This window comes from Strix uralensis, chromosome 3 (genome assembly GCF_047716275.1).
Source record: "Strix uralensis isolate ZFMK-TIS-50842 chromosome 3, bStrUra1, whole genome shotgun sequence".
NCBI classification, from domain to species: Eukaryota; Metazoa; Chordata; class Aves; order Strigiformes; family Strigidae; genus Strix; species Strix uralensis.
Window position 1 is genome coordinate 64,838,680 of NC_133974.1, and position 17,992 is coordinate 64,856,671.

The 17,992-nt window shown below is 46.4% G+C and overlaps 2 protein-coding genes across 2 annotated transcripts; both read left to right on the forward strand.

Moving 5' to 3' along the window:
• On the forward strand, window positions 1-5,705 carry LOC141941627 (A-kinase anchor protein 12-like). Its single transcript, XM_074864597.1, is given in 4 exon segments — window positions 1-10; window positions 615-4,284; window positions 4,286-4,442; window positions 5,537-5,705. Coding segments are annotated over 4 exon segments (3,846 nt in total). The 3' UTR covers window positions 5,546-5,705.
• Window positions 5,706-9,743: 4,038 nt separating this feature from the next.
• Window positions 9,744-15,448, forward strand: LOC141941628 (A-kinase anchor protein 12-like). The gene is given in 4 exon segments (XM_074864598.1): window positions 9,744-9,753; window positions 10,358-14,027; window positions 14,029-14,185; window positions 15,280-15,448. Coding segments are annotated over 4 exon segments (3,846 nt in total). The 3' UTR covers window positions 15,289-15,448.
• The last annotated feature ends 2,544 nt before the right edge of the window (window positions 15,449-17,992 follow it).

Consider the following 17,992-nt stretch of genomic DNA (forward strand, 5'->3'; position numbering starts at 1 on the left):
ATGCCCCAACGTAGGAGCCTCATCGTTAGGAGCTGTAAAATGAGCTTTTCTTTTCTTGTCATCATTTTAGGTCAGCACAGTTTTTCGGTTTGGTTTCTTTTTTTTTCTCTCGGAGGTCTCTCTCCGCCCGGAAAGTATACGGAGCTTTGCTTCAGGAATCATTACATAATTTCTGTACATTCTTTGAGTAATGATAGCATAGAAATATTTTTTATTTTCTCACATACGTTTGCCTTGAAGTAAAAAACCAAAACCCAACAAACAACAAAAAACCACAAACACAAAACCCCACAAAAAGACCTGCAAAAGAAGGAAGGAGAATGAGAGGCTGTAAGCTGGAGAGGTGCATTTGCAAATAAACTTCGGAAAGACCCATACAATGACCTGAGGCAGAAGAGGAATTCTAGCAACCTTAGAACAAAAACTAGTCGTTAAAAAAAATTAATAGTAGCGCACAGAAGAGGCACGCAGATAATTAAACAAGCATGTTTAGGAAGGTTCGATAAAAATGAAGAAAAACACATTAAAAAAGTTATATATATTTATATAATGGTATCCTATAGCATTAAATTGAGAAGGAAACTAACTGGTTTTTGTTGTTGTTGTTTACACAGTTGGACAAACAGAACATTCCAGTGCAACTTTGAAAGAAGACACGGAAACTATGGAGGCAAGTCCGTCTGACTCAAGCACCAAGGACGGTGTAGTAGATGCTGAGAAAGAGGATGCTCATACAGTTGAGCAGTTGCCATCTTTGGAAGAAGACGCAGAAGACCGTGCATCTGAGCCACAGTCTTACGATCTGGGTTTTAAAAAGGTTTTTAAATTTTGGGCGTTCAGATTCACAGTGAAGAAGACACGAAAATCAGAACCTGCTGATTTTCAGCCTGTTCAACTGCTTACTGTAAAAAAGCAAACACAAGTCCCTGAAGGAGCTGGTGATCAAAAAGAAGTCGGCTCAGAAGAAACAGCGATGCCTGAGGATGCACTCTCTGCAGAAGACAACACCAAAGACACACTGAAAAATGAAAAAACAGAAGATGAATCTCCTAAAACACCAGAAGCAAAGGAGATTTGTTCTCAGTCAGCTGCCTTAGCCACTGATACTGCATCGCCATTAAGAAAATTTTTTACTCGGGGATGGACTCGATTTGGAAAAAAGAAGAGGTTTAGGAAGCCTAAAGAAGATGAACTACAGTCTCCTACTAAAGAAGATGGGCAAGAAAAAGAGGGGGCAACGTTAATAACTGAAACCAGTGAAAAGGAGGAGAAATCTGAGTTTGAGGAGCAAGATGAGGAGAGGAACGTGACAGAAGTAACTACTGAAGAGCATGAGAAGGAGCAAAGTGAAGATGAAAAACAGCCGTCAAAAAGGATTGTGGCAGACACAGGAGTGGAAGCAAGTGGGAAGGAAGAGCTAATCAAGCATGATGAGCAGGAACAAAAAGAGGCTGTAACAGCAGCAGTTGTTAAAGAAAGTGCGATGGAGAAAAAAGCTGGAGATGATCAAGAAAGAAAACTGGTGGAAGTCTCAGATGATCTTGGTAAAAAGGAAGAAAAAACTGAAGAAGGAGAAAAAGAAAGTGAGCAGCTAAAAACAAGCTCAGTGGTAGCTGTTGTTTCTGATATTGTGAATGGAGAATTGAAAACATCCTCAGAAGTCCTACCGGCGGGAGACAAACTGGAGTCAACAGGGAAGTGTGAAATAGATGTCAGAACTGAAATATCCTCTGAAGAGAGACCTGAAGCAGGGTCTTTGGCAATTGCAATTTCTAGTGAACAGCTTAAAAAATCTGAAGGAAGAGAAGGAAATAAACGTGCTCCGCTAGAGAAAGAAACATTTGATGAAAGAACAGAGGAAGCAGAATTGAAAATATCACCCACAGCAGAAGACATCACACAAGGAGAAGCTCTGGACACAACCACAGAGAAGAAAGAAAGCAAAGAACATGAGACAAAACTGACTCTGGGTGCTCCTGGATTGAAGTCCTTTTCTACTTCTGAATGCTCAGTTGACACAGAGGACGATCAACAGTCTATCAAACCCACTGGTGAAGGATTACAGGGAAAAACTAGCAGAGTTATGACTGATACTATCAAACCAGGTGAAATAACCACAGAAATAACGCCTGAAGAGGCAGCTGGAAAGAGGCCTCCAGAAGGTATCACAAATGAAGCTGAACTGCTGTCTTCTCAAGAAAAAAATAAACTGCAAGGCAGCCCTTTAAAGAAACTCTTTATGGGTACTGGATTAAAAAAACTGTCTGGAAAGAAGCAGAAAGGCAAAAGAGAAGAATCTAAGTTAGGGGAACAGGGTGAGCCAATTCAGCACTTACCAGCTTCCCCAGATAGCCCAGAGGAACAAAAAGGGGAGAGTTCTGCTTCTTCTCCTGAGCAGATGAATGAAATTCCTTCTTTGGAGAAATCTGTAGACGGAATGCAGGTCACTGAAAATGAAGACGCTGCTATTGCAGATGTGGCGCGCAAAAGAGAAGGTCTTACGCCCTGGGCATCATTTAAAAAGATGGTGACTCCCAAGAAGCGTGTCAGAAGACCTTCTGCAAGTGATAAAGAAGAAGAAATTGATAAGACAAAGAGTGTTGCAGTGTCTGCAACCGAAAATACTATTGATGAATATCAGGGAGAATTAAAAGAAGATGGGATGGACCAGAAACCAGAGAAAAGCACAGAAAAGCCCAAAAAAAAGGTTGGCACCTCTGTGTTCTGGGAAGCTTTTTTATGTGGAGGTTCTTCAAAGAAAAGAGCCAGGAAATCATCATCATCATCATCTGATGAAGACACTGAACATAAGCTTGGTCGAGAAAGCCAAAAAACAGACGAGTCTGGACAGAACAAAGAAACGGCAACAGGTGCAGTTCTTACTAGTTCTCAGGAGAGCGATCAAGGACGAGGGAATTCTTCCCCAGAACAAGCTGGAAGCCCATCCGAAGCGGAAGCTATTTCAACACGGGCACCATTTAAAAGGTTAGTCGCTCCAAGAAGGAGATCCAAAACCAGAATGGAAGAGAGAACGGAAGACTCTGTTGTGGGATCTAGCCTTGAGCATTCAATGTCGGACGGTGAGCCTGGAAAAGACGAATCATTCGTTCCATTTAGAAAACTGATGCCTGGGCGTAGGAAGAAAAAGTCAGATGGAAAGCCAGCACCAAGTCATCTTAAACAAGCAAGAGAAGACATGGCAGAAACAACCGAAGAAGATTTGGATATTCCAGCTGTTGTTCCTTTATCTGAATACGAAGCAGCAGAGCAGGAGAAAATGGAAGGCCAACAAGCGAAAGATGCTGAGGCGATGAGAGAACAAACCTCAGAGAAGGAGAGAGCAGAAAAATTGGAGGAGACCCTAAGAGTTGAGCAAGCACATGAGGCACTGGTACATGCAGTTACTGTTGCCCTTGTGGAAGGGGAAAGGGCGGTTACCGGTACCGAAGCAAGGTCACCACCTTGGCTATCTGCTGCTCTGACAGAGTGCATTGAGCAGGCAAAAGAAAAGGAAGAGAAAGAAACTGAGAAAACATTTGAATCAGATGTTCCTGTGGAAGAAGCAGTGGTAGCTGCTAAGACAGTGCCAGAGATGAGAAAGGCTGTAAGTGATGACACCACAGCAAGTGAGCTAGAGCTGACCTCAGAAGCAGTGACAGCTCCGGAGGAGACGGCAGAAGCTTCCTGCACTGAAGAAACAATGGAAGTGTCCCTTGCTGAGGAGACAGCTGAGATGGTTTCTGCTGTTTCACCGTTGTTAGAAACCCCAGATCCTACAGAGGAAGTGACGCCTGTACAAGAAGTAGAGGCCGCTGAACAAAATTCGAAAGAATTAGACAAACAGACACAAAAAGTTCTTCATGAAGTTGTTGAAAGAGTAAAGTTAGCAGGTGTAGCACAGCTGGTTAGTGAAAGACCCGGGTCAGCAGCTATAATTACAACAGTACAAGGCATTGAGTCAGAAGTGAAAGCTGACGCTAAAGATGGGAACACTGTAGGCCAGGAAACTGTTTTGCCTGGACAGTCCTTGGAAAAAGGAGAACACAAGGAGGATGGCCTCCAGCCCCAGGGAAGCGCAGGGAGCGTTCAGGGCCAAAACGGAGTCGAAGAGGGTGTTCTACCCGAAGGTTCAGAGAGAAATGAAGTACCTGCTGCAGTGAAAGAAAGCACAGAAGGATGTGAAAATGTAGATGTATTGAGAGACGAAAGCCAGTGGCAGGCATGTGAAAAAGCAGCTGTAGAAGACCATGAAGAAATACCTGAAGTGGAGGGGACAGTAGAGGAATCTTCATCACACGACAGAGTTTCACAGCGTCAAAGCAGTCACTTCCAAGGAAGAGATATCTGTAAAGGAGGAGCCTTCAGAACCAGAGAAGCTGCCCATAACAGAATTGACAGTAGAGGAGACGAGCGACGAACGTATTCCGGAAGTACAGACTGCAGTGAGTCTTACACATAACACAAAGGTTGATTTGTCAAATTAAAAACCAGCACGTGTTAGATCTTATACCTAATTCAAAACCAGGTCGTGGCCATACTACTGTCAAGGACCTTCCTTGTGCAGCCTGTGGCAACTGAAGTTAATTTCTGGCGAGACACACACACAGATGTCCAGAAGCAGCAGCCACTGAGGCTTGTGTGCAGAGTGAGGTGGATGCAGTTCCTGCAGAAATGGAGTAGGAGATGGTGTGCATTGCTGAAGCAATTGCCATTAGGGCTCCTGCACAGCACAGTGTGACTTAACGGATTATATGAACCCCTGAGATGCCTATGTGAGCCGTATGGCACCATACATAGTGGATGGTAGCTTCGGTTGTAGGCAGAGATACAATTGTAGCTGAAGTACCTCTGCAAAGGGCAGAAATGAAATGACACCACTATGGCCAGTTTTAAATGTGCGGAAATTATTGTGGCTGATGTTCTTCCCTACCTCCCCACCACCTTCCTGGCTTAGTCTTTGTTTCAAGTGCTGTCAGCTGTCCCTTGCTTTAGGCTGCCCTTTGTTTAATGAGCTGTGTGTCCTGAGAAACTGAACACAAGCTAGAATCATGGTGACCCGCTAGTCTCTGTGTCATCACCTCACACTCTTCCCATAACTTGTTTCTTCTCTGTACAGCCACCCTCACTTTAATGGCCTTTGACTCGGCCTGGAGTTTCGGGGGATATTTCTGGGAGGTAGAAAATGTGGCTTCCAGTTCTCCTAGATACGCACTCATACGGCACGTGTTTAATGTGTGGGATTTAATCTGCAAACACTCTTCCTCTCTAACAAAGCTCTTTTTAAAATCCTAAAGGATGTGAGCGTTGCCTTCCGTGGTAAACCTGGAGTGCCTTATGTACCAAATCTCTTTGCACTTCGGTGAAATCTGAATCGGAAATGATAGGCACAGTTTCTCCCTAGGATATTTAACTGCACTTGCTTCACTAAGTCATGAGACCTTTATCTCTGTCTTTGAGACCTGCCTGGGAAAATAAGATATTCTTGAGAGAATAAGTTGTCACTAATAAAGCTTTTTTACTGTCGTCTGTCTTTCAGATGTGCTAAGCATCCACGTGACATTTGGAGAGATGCCAGTCCTAGAGAACAACTGACAACCCTGCGACAGAACCGGGAGCTTTATTCACTACCCTTTATTCTTAGATGTTAAGACAGTTTTGTTATTTCTATTAAAAAAACCCAATGCCTTCAACGTTGGCTATATCCACACATTTGTTCCATTCGAAGGTCATTTGCCTCTGCCCCAAATACACCACTTAGACTGGAGATGCACAACCGAATGGATGGACAGACCACTACAATTTGTACCACAGTTATTGTCGTCCCCTCACTTCATGTGTGTCCTGTCTGTCCCATCTCCTTGAATCCCTTCACTCATCCCTGAATCCCCCCCCCCCTTCTCTCCGCAGTCTTCCTTACCCCCCACATCTTCCGTAGCTGCCTCGATTTGACCTACGAGTGGCTGTAGATGCTGCTTGACTTGTGTGTGAGGGGGAAGAGAAGGGCTGACTGATGGGAACACATGAGAGACTTCTGGCCCAGTGGCAGATGTGGCTTTATCAAACAGCAGGAACTGGATCACGCACAAATTCTTGAGCAAGACGCTCAAGATTGCTGCTGGGGTATACTCCTGACGGCACTGAAAATCCAGAGGTGCTTGTGATTTATGTTCACAGACCTTGGACTTCAGACATTAAATTTTTCTAGCCGTCTACGTGCTACGGGTAAGGATGTTTAGCGGCATTTGTATCTCAAAAGGCTTGCATAGATTCATGCCTGAACTCATTTTGTCAAGCTACATGTTTACTTTCTTATCTCAGCTAAGATGCTAAATCCCGTATCAGCAAATACCTACCTGCACTGGTCACAGCAGATGTAGGGATGTTGAAACACGACAGGGTGCCTGTCCCTCTTCTTGCTTTCATACTGCGTCAGGGGACTCCTGCTGCAGGTGACTGATCTCAGTGTTCAACCCCGGCATTTGGAAGTAGAGATCAAGCCAGCATCTCCCACCAGACTTTGTGCTCAAGGCACACAACCTCTGCCGGTCCTTTTGCAAGGTTTATGCATTTATGCTATCCTGTTACTGGTTAACGTGAAGCCCCTAAACAGGCATCAAAGTAGAGCTCGGAGACCAAACCTCTTGGCACGCCAGGGAGGTTTGTGTGCTGTCTTCTCTTTTGTAAGGCTCTTTTATTGGCAATAGCTCAAGCATCCTGCCTCTTAGCTCAAGCTGTGGAAGCAGATCTGGCTTTCCCATTTAGATCCAGAGCACGCGGGAGGCAGCTGTGCTCCTTGAGGAACCCGCACAGCTCGGATACGGCAAGTGCCTGGGGATGGGCAGGCAGCTTGCCAGAAGCACGGAGGATTCCTGAGATGGTCCCGTCTGGATGCTGAGTGCTGGATATTTGTCATTCACACCGCCACACGGGAGGGGAGCAGGCCTGAGGAGGTTGATGGCCCTGCAAGAAAGGATGTGGTTTGGCATGAGGAGCAATGTGGATCAGGCGGCCAGTGGGATTGGCAGCACAGGGTTTGGAGTGCTGGGTTTTGGGGAGATGGATGAGATGTGGTAAAAGAGGGTGACTCTTAGCTCTGTGAACATTTGAAGACGCCGCCAACAAGATGGAAGCTTAGCCACCACAATACTAATATCCAATTTAGGGCTGATGTCACTTCTAGCCGGACACTAAATTTAACCTTTACAAAAGTAAGAATGAAAGAGAAGGGTGTAGTAAAGGCCTGTGTCTGTCTGGCTCCAACATTCTCTTGAAAAAATATATCAACTCTTCAAAATAGGAAGAACAGTTTTAAGAAGTCTCCTATCCCTCCTTGAAAATTACACCCATTTCCAGAGCTTGAAAAACCGACAGAGCTCAGTCCTTAGTGCAAGGACTGATGATCCGATGGAACGAGGGCAGCAGAAGTCCAATATGCCATGGGAGCTGCTTCCTGGGGACGGTCTCTGTGTAAAGTCCTGTGGCAGCTTGACCCTGTCCTCATCATCTGGCCTGCAGATATGTCTCCATCCCTCCTACAAAGGCACCGGACTAGAAAGAATAACTAGCAAGACGCCTTTTCCTCGAAGCAGCTGGACAAGAGGGAATTGTGAAAAATTGCAAGGCATCTCCAAGCCAGCTGCTGTCCTGGAAGGCAGATGTCCTGAGAAGCCTCCGTCACACTGAGTTTCAGTGTGGAGAAACAGCAATGTTTCACGTGTTTGTTGTTTAGGAGGGGTGAACTCCTTGGGGCGTTTAACTCGCACCTCTGGAGGTTTGGTCTGGATGTTTTGTGGCAAACCGCACCGAGAAAGCGTCCCAGAAGCGGGAGCTGAGGCGGTCTGTCGTTTCGAAAGGGGCTGTTTCTTCCTGCCGAGCCGCCCGCCCTCTCCTCCCTTCGGGGGAAACGACACGAATAGTCCAGGTGAAAATTTCAAGCGGGCTCCTTCGGGGCAGCGCGGCTCTGGCTGCGCGCGGTGCCGGTGCCGCGGCGGGGCGGGAAGAGACCAGACGCGCGTCAGCAGCCGGCGCGGGGCGGGGCCGGGCCGAGGGGCGGGGCGGGGCCGGGCCGAGGGGCGGGGCCGGGCCGAGGGGCGCGGCGGCGGCGGGGAAGCCCCTTGCATTGTTTCTCTTGTCTCCCCGTTGCCGGGGTTTCCGCGTGTGGCAACCGGGGGCCCAGTGCCTCAGCGCGGGGCGACTCGCTGGGGTGTGGGTGCCGGAGCGCGCCTCCGCCTCTCCGAAGTGCTGTTTGACCGACTCGGGATTTCCTGGCGGTGCGGGAGCATTGAAAAGGACCGGCTTCGACATTTCTGTCACCGCGAGAACCCTTTCCAAGGCAAGCTTGCGGAGATTTTAAAATTTCCTGTCACCTCAGTCAGACGTTTGATGCGGTCCTTGCAGCACAAGGCTGTGCTAAATCTGGAGACGCTAACCAGGGGGTTTTCTGCCGTCCCAGAATCTGACAGTGTCTGCAGCTGAGGAACGGAAAGGAAAGGCAGTGACCGCAGCGATGATGCTGTTTTACGTTGATCGGGCAATAATGCAGTAAAATACCTTAAGAGCTAAGCTTGCTGAAATTGAAGGAAATGCAGAAGTTAGCGTCAGTGATATGTTGTAAAAATGTTTGCATGAGAGAAACGAAGCTCTTGCTCTAGAGCTGTTTTAATTTCAATGAAGCAAAATCCAGAGGAGATTAACGCCGTGGCGGGGGGGGGGGGTGTCTGCTTGCACGTGTGGCGGCAGGGTCCCAGCCTGTGATACCAAAACCTCGACGCTGTGTCCGTTGAACTCCGTACATCTCATTTAAGAAAGTAGCGCGTGAGCCACTGAAGTGTGAGAGCTGGCACCATAAACTGATTGGGCTTTGTGAAAAGGTAGTAGTATTTGGAGGAGCAAAGAGTTCAAAGGAAAAGACATCTTGCACTGCTGGTTTTGCACAAACTTCTATCGTTCTATGGGAAACAAAATGGCATTATGAAATTTAAATAAACCAACCCCACTTTTGTTCCTGATGATAACTAACTGACATCAGAGTTTCTCTCGGCTTGCTGTTGTATGCTGTTGGATTTCCTCACTCCTAATGTTTTTGCTAGAGCTAGTGAATGAATTCAACAAATAGTGGAGGTTTATTAATGCAAAGTACTTTAGCTTTACAACACCTATTGACCACAGAGCCTGTAGAAGCCCTGGTCTGTTTGGAGCTGACCCTGGGGAGGACTGTACGTGATTTGAATCAGTTAGTAGGGGACGAGACATCCTACCGCTGTTTACAATAGGGTTTTCATTAAACTCGATGTTTAATGAGCTTATCACATGCTGAGCCTTTTTCCTCAAGGGTTCTCTATTTTTTTTATTTCCTTTTATTGTTAGTAATTAAAGGTTAAACTGCTTTGCAAAAGCAATCTCTGTATAGGGTTGCACAGTGAGATCGTTTGAGGCTTTCCTCATTTAATAATCCTTGTGGAAACTTGGATTTTCACCGCAACACAACTGCTTCTACAGGACACTTTGCAAGAACTACATCTAGCTTGTAGTACAAATCACCGTTTCTTTGAAGGGACGGAGTACCTCTCCTTATTGGTAGGCGGGAGTGTTTTAAGCTATCATGTGTCTAGTTCGTGCAGGTGGAGCTACATCTCCTTTGTGGTGAGTTTGCCTGTGGTGTCTATGTTACTCCTTATGCAGTCGTTTTGCTAAAGAAAATTTTTAATCTGGTTTTCATTGTGCATCGTTAGGAGCTCTCAAGAATGCCCCAACGTAGGAGCCTCATCGTTAGGAGCTGTAAAATGAGCTTTTCTTTTCTTGTCATCATTTTAGGTCAGCACAGTTTTTCGGTTTGGTTTCTTTTTTTTTCTCTCGGAGGTCTCTCTCCGCCCGGAAAGTATACGGAGCTTTGCTTCAGGAATCATTACATAATTTCTGTATATTCTTTGAGTAATGATAGCATAGAAATATTTTTTATTTTCTCACATAAGTTTGCCTTGAAGTAAAAAACCAAAACCCAACAAACAACAAAAAACCACAAACACAAAACCCCACAAAAAGACCTGCAAAAGAAGGAAGGAGAATGAGAGGCTGTAAGCTGGAGAGGTGCATTTGCAAATAAACTTCGGAAAGACCCATACAATGACCTGAGGCAGAAGAGGAATTCTAGCAACCTTAGAACAAAAACTAGTCGTTAAAAAAAATTAATAGTAGCGCACAGAAGAGGCACGCAGATAATTAAACAAGCATGTTTAGGAAGGTTCGATAAAAATGAAGAAAAACACATTAAAAAAGTTATATATATTTATATAATGGTATCCTATAGCATTAAATTGAGAAGGAAACTAACTGGTTTTTGTTGTTGTTGTTTACACAGTTGGACAAACAGAACATTCCAGTGCAACTTTGAAAGAAGACACGGAAACTATGGAGGCAAGTCCGTCTGACTCAAGCACCAAGGACGGTGTAGTAGATGCTGAGAAAGAGGATGCTCATACAGTCGAGCAGTTGCCATCTTTGGAAGAAGACGCAGAAGACCATGCATCTGAGCCACAGTCTTACGATCTGGGTTTTAAAAAGGTTTTTAAATTTTGGGCGTTCAGATTCACAGTGAAGAAGACACGAAAATCAGAACCTGCTGATTTTCAGCCTGTTCAACTGCTTACTGTAAAAAAGCAAACACAAGTCCCTGAAGGAGCTGGTGATCAAAAAGAAGTCGGCTCAGAAGAAACAGCGATGCCTGAGGATGCACTCTCTGCAGAAGACAACACCAAAGACACACTGAAAAATGAAAAAACAGAAGATGAATCTCCTAAAACACCAGAAGCAGATGAGATTTGTTCTCAGTCAGCTGCCTTAGCCACTGATACTGCATCGCCATTAAGAAAATTTTTTACTCGGGGATGGACTCGATTTGGAAAAAAGAAGAGGTTTAGGAAGCCTAAAGAAGATGAACTACAGTCTCCTACTAAAGAAGATGGGCAAGAAAAAGAGGGGGCAACGTTAATAACTGAAACCAGTGAAAAGGAGGAGAAATCTGAGTTTGAGGAGCAAGATGAGGAGAGGAACGTGACAGAAGTAACTACTGAAGAGCATGAGAAGGAGCAAAGTGAAGATGAAAAACAGCCGTCAAAAAGGATTGTGGCAGACACAGGAGTGGAAGCAAGTGGGAAGGAAGAGCTAATCAAGCATGATGAGCAGGAACAAAAAGAGGCTGTAACAGCAGCAGTTGTTAAAGAAAGTGCGATGGAGAAAAAAGCTGGAGATGATCAAGAAAGAAAACTGGTGGAAGTCTCAGATGATCTTGGTAAAAAGGAAGAAAAAACTGAAGAAGGAGAAAAAGAAAGTGAGCAGCTAAAAACAAGCTCAGTGGTAGCTGTTGTTTCTGATATTGTGAATGGAGAATTGAAAACATCCTCAGAAGTCCTACCGGCGGGAGACAAACTGGAGTCAACAGGGAAGTGTGAAATAGATGTCAGAACTGAAATATCCTCTGAAGAGAGACCTGAAGCAGGGTCTTTGGCAATTGCAATTTCTAGTGAACAGCTTAAAAAATCTGAAGGAAGAGAAGGAAATAAACGTGCTCCGCTAGAGAAAGAAACATTTGATGAAAAAACAGAGGAAGCAGAATTGAAAATATCACCCACAGCAGAAGACATCACACAAGGAGAATCTCTGGACACAACCACAGAGAAGAAAGAAAGCAAAGAACATGAGACAAAACTGACTCTGGGTGCTCCTGGATTGAAGTCCTTTTCTACTTCTGAATGCTCAGTTGACACAGAGGACGATCAACAGTCTATCAAACCCACTGGTGAAGGATTACAGGGAAAAACTAGCAGAGTTATGACTGATACTATCAAACCAGGTGAAATAACCACAGAAATAACGCCTGAAGAGGCAGCTGGAAAGAGGCCTCCAGAAGGTATCACAAATGAAGCTGAACTGCTGTCTTCTCAAGAAAAAAATAAACTGCAAGGCAGCCCTTTAAAGAAACTCTTTATGGGTACTGGATTTAAAAAACTGTCTGGAAAGAAGCGGAAAGGCAAAAGAGAAGAATCTAAGTTAGGGGAACAGGGTGAGCCAATTCAGCACTTACCAGCTTCCCCAGATAGCCCAGAGGAACAAAAAGGGGAGAGTTCTGCTTCTTCTCCTGAGCAGATGAATGAAATTCCTTCTTTGGAGAAATCTGTAGACGGAATGCAGGTCACTGAAAATGAAGACGCTGCTATTGCAGATGTGGCGCGCAAAAGAGAAAGTCTTACGCCCTGGGCATCATTTAAAAAGATGGTGACTCCCAAGAAGCGTGTCAGAAGACCTTCTGCAAGTGATAAAGAAGAAGAAATTGATAAGACAAAGAGTGTTGCAGTGTCTGCAACCGAAAATACTATTGATGAATATCAGGGAGAATTAAAAGAAGATGGGATGGACCAGAAACCAGAGAAAAGCACAGAAAAGCCCAAAAAAAAGGTTGGCACCTCTGTGTTCTGGGAAGCTTTTTTATGTGGAGGTTCTTCAAAGAAAAGAGCCAGGAAATCATCATCATCATCATCTGATGAAGACACTGAACATAAGCTTGGTCGAGAAAGCCAAAAAACAGACGAGTCTGGACAGAACAAAGAAACGGCAACAGGTGCAGTTCTTACTAGTTCTCAGGAGAGCGATCAAGGACGAGGGAATTCTTCCCCAGAACAAGCTGGAAGCCCATCCGAAGCGGAAGCTATTTCAACACGGGCACCATTTAAAAGGTTAGTCGCTCCAAGAAGGAGATCCAAAACCAGAATGGAAGAGAGAACGGAAGACTCTGTTGTGGGATCTAGCCTTGAGAATTCAATGTCGGACGGTGAGCCTGGAAAAGACGAATCATTCGTTCCATTTAGAAAACTGATGCCTGGGCGTAGGAAGAAAAAGTCAGATGGAAAGCCAGCACCAAGTCATCTTAAACAAGCAAGAGAAGACATGGCAGAAACAACCGAAGAAGATTTGGATATTCCAGCTGTTGTTCCTTTATCTGAATACGAAGCAGCAGAGCAGGAGAAAATGGAAGGCCAACAAGCGAAAGATGCTGAGGCGATGAGAGAACAAACCTCAGAGAAGGAGAGAGCAGAAAAATTGGAGGAGACCCTAAGAGTTGAGCAAGCACATGAGGCACTGGTACATGCAGTTACTGTTGCCCTTGTGGAAGGGGAAAGGGCGGTTACCGGTACCGAAGCAAGGTCACCACCTTGGCTATCTGCTGCTCTGACAGAGTGCATTGAGCAGGCAAAAGAAAAGGAAGAGAAAGAAACTGAGAAAACATTTGAATCAGATGTTCCTGTGGAAGAAGCAGTGGTAGCTGCTAAGACAGTGCCAGAGATGAGAAAGGCTGTAAGTGATGACACCACAGCAAGTGAGCTAGAGCTGACCTCAGAAGCAGTGACAGCTCCGGAGGAGACGGCAGAAGCTTCCTGCACTGAAGAAACAATGGAAGTGTCCCTTGCTGAGGAGACAGCTGAGATGGTTTCTGCTGTTTCACCGTTGTTAGAAACCGCAGATCCTACAGAGGAAGTGACGCCTGTACAAGAAGTAGAGGCCGCTGAACAAAATTCGAAAGAATTAGACAAACAGACACAAAAAGTTCTTCATGAAGTTGTTGAAAGAGTAAAGTTAGCAGGTGTAGCACAGCTGGTTAGTGAAAGACCCGGGTCAGCAGCTATAATTACAACAGTACAAGGCATTGAGTCAGAAGTGAAAGCTGACGCTAAAGATGGGAACACTGTAGGCCAGGAAACTGTTTTGCCTGGACAGTCCTTGGAAAAAGGAGAACACAAGGAGGATGGCCTCCAGCCCCAGGGAAGCGCAGGGAGCGTTCAGGGCCAAAACGGAGTCGAAGAGGGTGTTCTACCCGAAGGTTCAGAGAGAAATGAAGTACCTGCTGCAGTGAAAGAAAGCACAGAAGGATGTGAAAATGTAGATGTATTGAGAGACGAAAGCCAGTGGCAGGCATGTGAAAAAGCAGCTGTAGAAGACCATGAAGAAATACCTGAAGTGGAGGGGACAGTAGAGGAATCTTCATCACACGACAGAGTTTCACAGCGTCAAAGCAGTCACTTCCAAGGAAGAGATATCTGTAAAGGAGGAGCCTTCAGAACCAGAGAAGCTGCCCATAACAGAATTGACAGTAGAGGAGACGAGCGACGAACGTATTCCGGAAGTACAGACTGCAGTGAGTCTTACACATAACACAAAGGTTGATTTGTCAAATTAAAAACCAGCACGTGTTAGATCTTATACCTAATTCAAAACCAGGTCGTGGCCATACTACTGTCAAGGACCTTCCTTGTGCAGCCTGTGGCAACTGAAGTTAATTTCTGGCGAGACACACACACAGATGTCCAGAAGCAGCAGCCACTGAGGCTTGTGTGCAGAGTGAGGTGGATGCAGTTCCTGCAGAAATGGAGTAGGAGATGGTGTGCATTGCTGAAGCAATTGCCATTAGGGCTCCTGCACAGCACAGTGTGACTTAACGGATTATATGAACCCCTGAGATGCCTATGTGAGCCGTATGGCACCATACATAGTGGATGGTAGCTTCGGTTGTAGGCAGAGATACAATTGTAGCTGAAGTACCTCTGCAAAGGGCAGAAATGAAATGACACCACTATGGCCAGTTTTAAATGTGCGGAAATTATTGTGGCTGATGTTCTTCCCTACCTCCCCACCACCTTCCTGGCTTAGTCTTTGTTTCAAGTGCTGTCAGCTGTCCCTTGCTTTAGGCTGCCCTTTGTTTAATGAGCTGTGTGTCCTGAGAAACTGAACACAAGCTAGAATCATGGTGACCCGCTAGTCTCTGTGTCATCACCTCACACTCTTCCCATAACTTGTTTCTTCTCTGTACAGCCACCCTCACTTTAATGGCCTTTGACTCGGCCTGGAGTTTCGGGGGATATTTCTGGGAGGTAGAAAATGTGGCTTCCAGTTCTCCTAGATACGCACTCATACGGCACGTGTTTAATGTGTGGGATTTAATCTGCAAACACTCTTCCTCTCTAACAAAGCTCTTTTTAAAATCCTAAAGGATGTGAGCGTTGCCTTCCGTGGTAAACCTGGAGTGCCTTATGTACCAAATCTCTTTGCACTTCGGTGAAATCTGAATCGGAAATGATAGGCACAGTTTCTCCCTAGGATATTTAACTGCACTTGCTTCACTAAGTCATGAGACCTTTATCTCTGTCTTTGAGACCTGCCTGGGAAAATAAGATATTCTTGAGAGAATAAGTTGTCACTAATAAAGCTTTTTTACTGTCGTCTGTCTTTCAGATGTGCTAAGCATCCACGTGACATTTGGAGAGATGCCAGTCCTAGAGAACAACTGACAACCCTGCGACAGAACCGGGAGCTTTATTCACTACCCTTTATTCTTAGATGTTAAGACAGTTTTGTTATTTCTATTAAAAAAACCCAATGCCTTCAACGTTGGCTATATCCACACATTTGTTCCATTCGAAGGTCATTTGCCTCTGCCCCAAATACACCACTTAGACTGGAGATGCACAACCGAATGGATGGACAGACCACTACAATTTGTACCACAGTTATTGTCGTCCCCTCACTTCATGTGTGTCCTGTCTGTCCCATCTCCTTGAATCCCTTCACTCATCCCTGAATCCCCCCCCCCCTTCTCTCCGCAGTCTTCCTTACCCCCCACATCTTCCGTAGCTGCCTCGATTTGACCTACGAGTGGCTGTAGATGCTGCTTGACTTGTGTGTGAGGGGGAAGAGAAGGGCTGACTGATGGGAACACATGAGAGACTTCTGGCCCAGTGGCAGATGTGGCTTTATCAAACAGCAGGAACTGGATCACGCACAAATTCTTGAGCAAGACGCTCAAGATTGCTGCTGGGGTATACTCCTGACGGCACTGAAAATCCAGAGGTGCTTGTGATTTATGTTCACAGACCTTGGACTTCAGACATTAAATTTTTCTAGCCGTCTACGTGCTACGGGTAAGGATGTTTAGCGGCATTTGTATCTCAAAAGGCTTGCATAGATTCATGCCTGAACTCATTTTGTCAAGCTACATGTTTACTTTCTTATCTCAGCTAAGATGCTAAATCCCGTATCAGCAAATACCTACCTGCACTGGTCACAGCAGATGTAGGGATGTTGAAACACGACAGGGTGCCTGTCCCTCTTCTTGCTTTCATACTGCGTCAGGGGACTCCTGCTGCAGGTGACTGATCTCAGTGTTCAACCCCGGCATTTGGAAGTAGAGATCAAGCCAGCATCTCCCACCAGACTTTGTGCTCAAGGCACACAACCTCTGCCGGTCCTTTTGCAAGGTTTATGCATTTATGCTATCCTGTTACTGGTTAACGTGAAGCCCCTAAACAGGCATCAAAGTAGAGCTCGGAGACCAAACCTCTTGGCACGCCAGGGAGGTTTGTGTGCTGTCTTCTCTTTTGTAAGGCTCTTTTATTGGCAATAGCTCAAGCATCCTGCCTCTTAGCTCAAGCTGTGGAAGCAGATCTGGCTTTCCCATTTAGATCCAGAGCACGCGGGAGGCAGCTGTGCTCCTTGAGGAACCCGCACAGCTCGGATACGGCGAGTGCCTGGGGATGGGCAGGCAGCTTGCCAGAAGCACGGAGGATTCCTGAGATGGTCCCGTCTGGATGCTGAGTGCTGGATATTTGTCATTCACACCGCCACACGGGAGGGGAGCAGGCCTGAGGAGGTTGATGGCCCTGCAAGAAAGGATGTGGTTTGGCATGAGGAGCAATGTGGATCAGGCGGCCAGTGGGATTGGCAGCACAGGGTTTGGAGTCCTGGGTTTTGGGGAGATGGATGAGATGTGGTAAAAGAGGGTGACTCTTAGCTCTGTGAACATTTGAAGACGCCGCCAACAAGATGGAAGCTTAGCCACCACAATACTAATATCCAATTTAGGGCTGATGTCACTTCTAGCCGGACACTAAATTTAACCTTTACAAAAGTAAGAATGAAAGAGAAGGGTGTAGTAAAGGCCTGTGTCTGTCTGGCTCCAACATTCTCTTGAAAAAATATATCAACTCTTCAAAATAGGAAGAACAGTTTTAAGAAGTCTCCTATCCCTCCTTGAAAATTACACCCATTTCCAGAGCTTGAAAAACCGACAGAGCTCAGTCCTTAGTGCAAGGACTGATGATCCGATGGAACGAGGGCAGCAGAAGTCCAATATGCCATGGGAGCTGCTTCCTGGGGACGGTCTCTGTGTAAAGTCCTGTGGCAGCTTGACCCTGTCCTCATCATCTGGCCTGCAGATATGTCTCCATCCCTCCTACAAAGGCACCGGACTAGAAAGAATAACTAGCAAGACGCCTTTTCCTCGAAGCAGCTGGACAAGAGGGAATTGTGAAAAATTGCAAGGCATCTCCAAGCCAGCTGCTGTCCTGGAAGGCAGATGTCCTGAGAAGCCTCCGTCACACTGAGTTTCAGTGTGGAGAAACAGCAATGTTTCACGTGTTTGTTGTTTAGGAGGGGTGAACTCCTTGGGGCGTTTAACTCGCACCTCTGGAGGTTTGGTCTGGATGTTTTGTGGCAAACCGCACCGAGAAAGCGTCCCAGAAGCGGGAGCTGAGGCGGTCTGTCGTTTCGAAAGGGGCTGTTTCTTCCTGCCGAGCCGCCCGCCCTCTCCTCCCTTCGGGGGAAACGACACGAATAGTCCAGGTGAAAATTTCAAGCGGGCTCCTTCGGGGCAGCGCGGCTCTGGCTGCGCGCGGTGCCGGTGCCGCGGCGGGGCGGGAAGAGACCAGACGCGCGTCAGCAGCCGGCGCGGGGCGGGGCCGGGCCGAGGGGCGGGGCGGGGCCGGGCCGAGGGGCGGGGCCGGGCCGAGGGGCGCGGCGGCGGCGGGGAAGCCCCTTGCATTGTTTCTCTTGTCTCCCCGTTGCCGGGGTTTCCGCGTGTGGCAACCGGGGGCCCAGTGCCTCAGCGCGGGGCGACTCGCTGGGGTGTGGGTGCCGGAGCGCGCCTCCGCCTCTCCGAAGTGCTGTTTGA